The sequence below is a fragment of the Lytechinus pictus genome, chromosome 12 (genome assembly GCF_037042905.1).
Source record: "Lytechinus pictus isolate F3 Inbred chromosome 12, Lp3.0, whole genome shotgun sequence".
Classification (NCBI taxonomy): domain Eukaryota; kingdom Metazoa; phylum Echinodermata; class Echinoidea; order Temnopleuroida; family Toxopneustidae; genus Lytechinus; species Lytechinus pictus.
In genome coordinates, this window is record NC_087256.1 from 2,184,528 (window position 1) to 2,194,173 (window position 9,646).

The following is a 9,646-nucleotide window of genomic DNA, read 5'->3' on the forward strand; positions in this document are numbered from 1 at the left end:
GAACTCTTTGATGGGAGAACAAAAGTGTTTAAAAAAATGATGAAAAAAAAATCCCATTTAACCCTTTTATAATATCTCTTTTAAAGCCTACATGATTATACAGAATTGTTATTTGCAAGAATAATCTACAATTTTTTCTGTCTACTTATTCTAGGCAGCAGAAAGAGTGCATGCAGCATAAAGAAATATTTCTGAATAAAAATTGAAATGCAGCTAAAAAGAGAGAGCGAAAAAAAGACAAGTAAATGGGAAACAGACTCATTCAAATTCAGTTACTTATTTTTTTACAAGTTCTATAATACACAAAACATGTACAGTGTCTCCTTTTCATCATTCAAAGTTCTCAGACAATGAATGTTATTTCCTGTTTCCCATAGAATATGCAATATGGTCAAAATAGTATCAAATTCGCTTACCAGCCATCTCATGTACTGATCATGAGTCAGGATTCATGTCAAAATGTTATCTAATCAATGAAATTTAGAGGAAACAACATCAAAATTATTGATAGATATCACAGACGGGAAGGTATTTTGACAAATTTCAGAATAAGTATTCACTAACATGACAAAGCATGATGTATTCAACAAGACCCACAAACAAGTACCCGTAATCACTTTATTTTTTTTTATTCTTGATTGGGATCTAGCTTTTATAGTCCTGCAGTGAGCAAGTGAGCTAGACATGTAGAAATCTTTTATTCATTTATATTTCAGTTTCTTGCAGCCTGAGATTTTTCAAAATGTACATCTTCTAAAAATTTATGCAAGACAATCTGATCAACAGTGTATCGCATATATACACTAATCAAGTAAGAGGGAGTTGGTTCGATGGAAAAAATATAGAATGCGAAAATTTTGACTGTTAAAACTTATCAGGTAAAATAAGACATTGTTAGTTAGGGGGTTAATCACTGTTTTTTTTTTAAGAACTCAATACACAAAAAAATTGACTTTCATTTCAGCTAACCATTTTATCCTCCTCATCATAATGATTGTTGAGTTGGTGACAAGGGCTGTGTGATAGTTGTAATAAAATGTGATTTTATTAAATATTTTTATTACCTTCACACATTCCCCCAATTCCTTTTACGTGTACTATACACTTTTATATAGCACTGGATATTAAAAAGAAAAAGATTAGCAATTGTGTGAGATAGTAATAAAAATAATTCATTTTAAAGTGGCGACAGGTGAAAAATAATTTTGATTGGCTTAGGAGCATCTATCACTGACTTGTTACTAGAGTAACTGTTGTAGAGAACTACATCTTGTCAGTGCTGCAAAGCTTCATTAAATGGTGCAAAGCTCGTTATTTCGGTAGTTGTTAACTTGTTGCTATATCAGACAAGTTCTAAAAGGATGCAAAAATATAAACATGAAGCATGTGTGACCTGCTTGTCTGTGCAATATGTGAAACTAGTAAAATGACTTTTAAGAAATGATCAACAAAGCTGTCTTTAAATGCAGAGTGCAACATGTAAACAACAAGAAAAAAGGGAGTTGGGGTGGGTAGAAATTTTCAGAGGGGTGGAGAGGGAAGATGAGGGGTAAAAATATATTGAGTGGAAGGATAAAAGGAAAAGGATTACTTTTCTCATTTTTTCTTTGGCAGACAGAATTTGCCGAAGATCAATTCAAGACTGATCGATGACTTTGAGAAGCACAATCAAAGTTTCATGAATCTGGACTCTCTTATTCTCACTGCAGCTGGTATAGTAGCCACAGCTTCTGATTCAAAGATGACGTTTTAAGTTCTAAACGAACCAGGATATTATTCATGAATAACCTTAGCCAATTGTGTCTTCATTGCAAATAAGCTCTTTGGCTAGCACTGATCAGGCATAGGCTTAGAACCTGGCTAAAGGAACTCAAGATTTTATTCCTTCAGTTAGCTGATACCTATCCCCATCTCCTTATATTCTGAAGGGAAAGAGTTCCTTTATGATTCAACTTGTAACAATTATTTAGTTAAAGTACCTTATGTTTGATCCTATACCCTGTATCCTATTTAGAGGGCATGTCTTAGTGATCTGAATTTGGAAGTGTGGGGCAGTTATTAAGGGGTGAAATTAAATCTTGATAAATGTTCTCATTTTGGTTTGAAGTATCATTAAGAAAAGAGAGAAAAAAAGAAGAAGAGGGAATGAGAAGAAAAAAAAGTATGTCAGGAGCAAGGGCATTGAATCATCAGCCAGGCAGGATATGAACTTGGTGTAAAAGGAGCCCCTGTGAAGCAAGCAGAGCTAAATTTATAACTATCCCCTGTACATGACCTTGCTATTATGACTGTCCATTTCCTCAAGAGTAAAAAGCCCAAGTATATAAACATGAACAAGTGAGAAGAAGGGGCCAAAGCCTGACACAAAATAACACATTGCATTATGATAGGAGATCATAATTGTGTTTAAAAAAAAATAGAGCATGTGTAAAAGGGCTGCTCATAAAACTACCATGTTTCCAAGAGGTACCAGAAGCTCTGTTACAAGTCTTAAGACTTGTGAGTGTGAGTGAGCAGTCCTGAGCAATGAAACAGCTTCATCGCTCAGATTCAAGACTTATGCATTTTGATGAGAAAAGTATCTCCTTCATCTGGCACTGCTGATGAAGTACAATTGGAAGAATTAGGTTGAGGGATCAGATTATGGGAGAGAAGGATTATGGCAAAGCATTAGAAGAAATGTTTATCTCATCTTAATATTATGTATGCATACATTCATGGTGGATCAGTGAGGGATTGTGTAGCAATGTATGCATGATGAGGCAATCTATACAACACTAAATTTAGGACATGAAATTAGAGTAAGAAGGAAAGCAAGAAAACTCAGGATTGCTGCAGATTGTCACAATCTCTTGGCTCATGGAACAGTGAGCAAAAACAAAAACAGGAGAGAAAAAGGACAGTAAGAGATCGGGGGGAGGAGAGATGAGAGAAGAACAGAAAATAAGTAATCCTATTAAAGATCACAGTTAATGTGCAAAACACAAAACCAGAAATGGACCTAATGCGTAGTAATTTACAGGTACATATGTGATTTGATTGCTCAATAAACAGGTTTGCTAAGCTTGTTCAAATTTATGAACATTTAATTTCTATGGCCCAACCCAAAATATATGTACCATAAATGCTTAAATGATATCTAGTTTGTATTACTTGTTGGTTGCTATATCTGGCAAGCCTCTGGCATGCACTAGGGTTATCGGGTTGCTTACAAAAGTATACGAGAAAGGAATAGGTTTAGTAAATAAAGGTTTGTGAATTGGGTATTTTGGCTTGTTTTACAGCGGTTTTTAGGTCATTCATCTGCTTAATTTTTTTTTGTGATAAAAGACATGATTTAAATTGGAAGGGATGGGAGTTCACTGTTCTTTATATAATAGCCAAAACTTTATAAATGAATTAATATTTATAGATATTCTTAATCTACTGACAGAAGAAAAAGGCAACTTCTGCAGAATGATACTGTAATGTTTTACTTCCATTTTTGAGGTTTGTTAGTTGATATCACATTTGAGGTTGAAAGGTTTTGAGGATCATGCATTCTATAATACTTGGTAGTGTGAAATCACACTATGATGAAAAGATATTTTACGGAAAACCCCCCATAAGGGTTGTTAAATATTAGAGTAACACATCTACAATATAATCTACTAATCATCACTACTACAATGAGGTATAATAACAATAATAAATGTTAAAAAATTTACAATACTCATTATGAAATCCTGACTTAAAAATCACAAATATGAAAGCCTGAAATAGGCCCAAAATAGATATATACTTACTGATTTGAGGAAATAAATCCAGATATGTTTTTTTTTATCTCTAGGTACTTAGCATATAAATGTATATGTGTAGTGCACATAAGAAATATTCTCATTGGATATAAAAGTATAAAACTATAACAGTAGTTCTCCTGATAAGACTTTGCTTGAACAAAATAAAATGCAAGCACTTGTTGATTTTTTGTCTCGAATGATTTCAATACACTTGATAATACACATTTTACATGATAAAATAGACAGTAATTGCAGTTTGACAAATAAGCTTGCGCTAAAAGTATAACATGGAACATTTCGACACATAATAGTCAAAAACACTTATATTTCATATATTTTGCACCCGCATCATAAAATGTTTTAAGTTCAAAGCTCCAACACCTACTTAAAAGTGACAAAGTAATATTTTAGATATTTCATGGCTTGAAAGCATTACCTGACATGTTGGCTTCGAGTCACGTGACAAGTGAACTCTATCTTGTCCCGACAGACGTAGCCGCATATGCTGCACTGGAAAGGATGTCTTGTGCCATGACAGCTCATGTGCAGAGTAAAGATGACATGATCGGTAAAGAAGGTCTCGCAGTGAGGACATTTGACAGCCTGGTGAGGGATGCCCACTGGATCACCTCCCATCCATTCCGTCTGTGCTTGGCCGTCGATCTTGCCATCTTCTTCACCACCGCTACTGCTGCTGCTCTTGTTGCCCTTGTCTGCCGCCTGTGGGCCAGAGGTAGATATTTCACCATTGTTGGTCACCACTTCACCTTCATAAATTCCTTGCTTGAAGTACCTCTGCGTGTGACCAGCGTTTTCGTCTGAGTCTGGTGTCACATCACCAGGGGATCTCAGATTCTGGCCAACTCCATGAGGATACTTGTACATGTTTTGGTCATGTGGAGAGCCCGGCACGTCAACACCATTGACCATTGCCTGATGATGGAATGCAGGCATGACCCCTTCTGCTTTGACTCCAAGAGGGTGATTAGCTTCACTGGCATATGCTGCTGCTACATGACCTTCTGTGTTGGGTACATCAGACCTGGTATCAATCCAGAGCTCTGTACCATGCTCTTGTTCTGGTGACATAACCAGCTCCCTCTTTGGAAAGGGTGTCCTCTTCCGCTTCCTGGCACCGCCCTCCTTCTTGCGTCTAAAGATTGGAAAGTTGGCCCAATGAGGCGCATTTTCGTTGGGATGAAGAGGTTGAGGAGATATAGATGTATTTGAAATGACAGAGTTCATTGTGTTATTGACCATGCTACCCACCAGAGAGCCAGGTGTGATGTTACCTGATCTAGAAGGGGCACTATGGTTGCTATCACTTTCATGGACATCCCGGGAAGGTAGATGTGGTGAGGGGTTGCCCGGGAGGTCCGGTGTATCCTGGGATGGCATTTCCTGAGGTTGACCCGTACTTGATCCTGGACTTGTCTTCTGGGGACTTAGTGTTTCTGAGGAGGCTATTTCTGAATGAGGTAGAGAAATATTTGAATGTTTTACAATCTTGCCATTGCCCATCTCCATTTCCCTAATGCTATTGTCTGAGCCATCATAGGGGCTGTGTTCTTGCATGGACAATGCATGAGATAAAGAAGGGGGGCCATTATCAAAACTTCCTGAGGTATCTAAGACTGGTTTGCCTTCACTGGTATAGAGAGGGGCCTTGTACAGCCCTTCTTCTGAAGGTGAGGAGATATTATTTTGAGCACTGAAAGGCGGCGAGCTATCTTCCGTCATGGACAACGGTGGCAACGGTGCCCCATTGACATCAACATTATTATGGCGCTTACGACGATGCGCTTGCAGGTTGCATTTGTAGGGCGTCTGGTAGTGGCACTGGTCACACTTGAACTGCTTACTGGTGCCAGTGTGGACGATCAAGTGCCTCATTAGGCTGCTTCGGAAGGCACTGCTGAAGCCACAAACCAGGCACTTGTAGGGCTTCTTCCCTGAATGAACATTCATGTGCTCATTTAAGTGTGTCTTGGTAGGAGAAATGTGTGTACACAGCTTACACTGGTACACTCGTCCATGTTCAGAAAATGGTGAAAGGGCGCTTAAGGAGTTGAGACCTTCCATGGTTGGAGGGGGACCTGAGGTAGATACATGCAAGGGAATGCCTCGACTCACTTCCGGCATGAGGGGCGGGGGCAGGTCTCTTATTTTATTAATGTCTGGCATGCGACGATCAATTAAGATGGAACTCGTCATATCGACCCTGTGGACTGCCAGATGCTGCTGTAACGTACTATGTAATGAACAACTGAAGCCGCACTCTAAACACTGGTATGGGCGCGAACCTGTATGAATGTTCATATGTTCATCGAAAGCAGCTTGTGTGGACGCAATAAACGTACAGAGTTGGCACTGGTACCCTTGACTTGGCTTACGAGGGCTTACACCAGGAGAGGTATTCTGTTGTACTTCTGGAGGTGGTGTTCCTGTGGAATCCTCACCAATACTGGAATGACTAGAGCTACTGCGGGATGACCCAACTGTTTGCAATCTTTCTTTGTCAGCCATTCATGATCTAATTCTTCACACTTTCCTTGGAAACATAGATTGTAATGATAATTCTGCAAGGAGAAACATAAGAGAAAGAGATTGTTTTATATAGTGTATTGGTTTCATAAAGTATAAACAATATTGTGAAAAATATGCAATGAACAATCTTAGTACATAACTAAAATAAATTTCCAAGATTGTTGACTTCTTATGTCAAAGTACAAGATGTCATGATAAATGAATGAATATAACAGGTACTGAATTTTTCAAATGGCCTTTTTGGTTATTGGAAGTATTATACATGGAACTAGAATTTCTTAATTACTTAAAGGACAAGTCCACCCCAACAAAAACTTGATTTGAATAAATAGAGAAAAATTCAACAAGCATAACACTGGAAATTTCATCAAAATCGGATGTAAAATAAGAAAGTTATGATAGTTTAAAATATCGCTTCATTTCACAAAACAGTTATATGCACATCTCGGTTGGTATGCAAATGAGGGAACTGATGACATCACTCACTCACTATTTCTTTTGTATTTTATTATATGAAATATGAAATATTTTGATTTTCTCGTCATTGTCATGGGAAATGAAGTTTCATTCCTCCCTGAACACGTGGAATTCCATTATTTCAACATTTTGTGCTTCAGGCAAGGAGGTCCTAATCATCAAATTCGTAAAAATTGAAATATTGTAGAATTCAAACAATAAAAAACAAAAGAAATAGTGAGTGAATGACATCATCGACTCTCTCATTTGGATGTAACTGGCTCGTTCACATAACTATTTTGTTAAAAATAAGCGAAACTTTGAAATGTCATAACTTTCTTATTTTACATCCGATTTTGATGAAATTTTCAGCATTGTGCTTGTCTGATTTTTCTCTAGTGATTCAAATCAACATTTTTCTGAGGTGGACTTGACCTTTAATGATTGAACAGCTTATAAAAATATTTCTTTATTAAAATACATTTTGCAAGAAAATAAAGATAGATGGCAGATTGTTCCCTCAGTCTTGAATGAATTTGAAATACATTTAAAAGATATTTTTGTAGATGTATAGAAATATACAAATATTCTGAAAATCCCTGATCACATTTCCCAAAGGTTTGAATCATATGAAAAATGTTTTAGAAAATAAAATGATGAAGACAACCAGAATGAAATGCATTGTAATCTAATTATTGAGCAAATTCTTCCCTCATTGGTTCCAAGGATTTCGAAATTCAACAGTGAAGCCTACCCTAATAACAAGCTCATACTGATAGAGAAAATTAAGCATCAACACTGAAATATTCATCAAAATTGGCTCTTAAATGAGAATGCTCTAGCATCTAAACTGTTCACAAAACAATCAAATACACAGCATTGGTGGTAAATGACACAACCTTGCAAACTCACTACTTCTTTGGTATTTTATTATCAGAATACGAAAATTTTGAACAAAGTAATTTAACAAAACCAAGATCTAAAGTAGCACAAATAATGAGTCACTTTCAATATGAATCAAATTAAAAATTCCAATATAATTCACAGGTTTGACTTCTTACTGGAGGAAAATGGATTGGCAAAATTGATAAAATTTAACATGATGAAAACATTAAATTAAAAAACTCACTCAAATGATGATTAATATTATAATCATTAACAACTAAACTTGAAGTAGTAAAAAACAAATAATCATTGTGGTAGCCAAAATTAATTACCACTTAAAAAATCTTAAAATTCTCCATAAAAGTTAGCAAAGTACAATGTTCTGTAACAAGTGGTTTCTTTAACAAGACTACAATAATCAAGTACAATGTCCATTGAAAAATAGAATGGAATGGCAATGGAAGAATAAAATGAGAGGGAAGGAGAGACAGAGAGAGAACGAAAAAGATTTCTGAAACCATTTTGAAATTAAGAAGACTAGAGTTATCACAGAATAAAAACAATATAAGGGCCTGCAAAATATCATTCTGTAATAGGGCAGAAGAATAGGACTTATTTAAAAGGAATGGAGCAGGACTCAACGCTACATTGCAACAGCAATCCTTCCAACGTGTTACTCCATCACACCAGAGAGTACTGCGATCCCTTGCTCTACAGGACCAATAGGCAGCCAGCAGAGTCCACTGTCAATATTGACCTGATATAATCACATAGATTCACATTGAACTCTACCACTACACAGGCCTTGGGTGCAGTATGCATGTATGAGCCCTGTTTGTCCACTGTATGTGCACCCAGTGCCGAATGTGTGTGTGTGTGCTGTGTGTGTGACAGAGCGCGAGTGTGTGTTGTGGGAGTATGCAGAGTGAGCTTGGGTGTGTGTGCGTGCCAAAGATTGTGTATGAGTACTGGACAGTGGCATTTGTACATGGCCGAACATCTACAGGATGGTTCTGGCTAGTTCGCAAAGCCACATACAACATAGTATCCATGCAGCAGCGGGCTATTGGAGAGAGAGGGAGAGAGATACCGTAACGTGCAACGCAACTCGCAGGCAGCATCAACAGATGACACGACTTTGAACCAGAGATTCAACCATAGATTTAACCATGAAAAATGGCAAGGAAATGCAATAAGTATATAAAATCGAAGAGAACATACCCCTGTTTTAGCCTGCCTAGAGGCCATATTTGCTGGTGGAAGATAAGCCTCTGCTAGATGGATGGACAATAATTGTTCCGTATAAGAGAAGAGAGAGCGAGAGAAGAGAGAAACCCTGCGTGTTTACTCACTCCTAGTTGGAAGCAATCCTTCTACTAACCACACACACACATAGTACTCTCATTATATACACCACATATGATTTGTATGCTAGAGGTATGGCAATGACCTCACACTCCAACGTTAATGTACTTGTATTGTGCGCAGCATTTGATTGTGAATGCTTGACCAGGCATGTAGAGTGACGCGAATGAGTGACTGAACCCTCTCTGCACATCCAATCAAAAGCCTTTCTATATATCACTCCATGTATCCAAATATCATTTCATGCTTTTGTTACCATGCCTGATGGCTTAAGTCTCTTACCCCCCCCCCTTCCTCTCTATTTAATAGGCTTCTGGTGAATTTCCAGTATTGGGTGGTCAAGGCTGGACCATAATTACATGTAGGTTCGAAATGTGAAAGAAAAGAATTGCACTGTCTCACTATCTCATTGGCTAACAGGTTCAAGTGGAAGAGACCTATAGGTAATCAACAAAACTAACAACCTGGAACTGACTGCGCACACAGTTCACATTTCTCTACAGCAGTTGATGAAATAAATTTATTTGATCAATCAAAACTCTTCACTAGTTGTTGCTGCCAATGATAAACCCAGTGTGCATGTCTCATTGAACATGATACATATTCATTGTCGA

At 37.3% G+C, this 9,646-nt stretch overlaps 1 protein-coding gene across 2 annotated transcripts; it reads right to left on the bottom strand.

Moving 5' to 3' along the window:
* Positions 1–994: 994 nt before the first annotated feature.
* LOC129273355 (ikaros family zinc finger protein-like) lies at positions 995–9,238 on the bottom strand. Of its 2 annotated transcripts, none has more exons than XM_064107973.1 (2): positions 8,889–9,238; positions 995–6,358 (listed from the first exon to the last, which is right to left on the bottom strand). In XM_064107973.1, exon 2 carries the CDS (start codon positions 6,303–6,305, stop codon positions 4,212–4,214), a length of 2,094 nt encoding a protein of 697 aa, XP_063964043.1. In that variant the 5' UTR covers positions 6,306–6,358; positions 8,889–9,238; the 3' UTR covers positions 995–4,211. The 2 variants fall into 2 exon arrangements, with proteins under 2 accessions (XP_063964043.1, XP_063964044.1); XM_064107974.1 differs by lacking the exon at positions 8,889–9,238 and adding an exon at positions 8,315–8,543.
* Between the last annotated feature and the right edge of the window lie 408 nt (positions 9,239–9,646).

Coding starts and splice junctions, on each gene's coding strand:
- LOC129273355 (XM_064107973.1), bottom strand. CDS start 6,305: ATGGCTGACAAAGAAAGATTGCAAACAGTTGGGTCATCCCGCAGTAGC.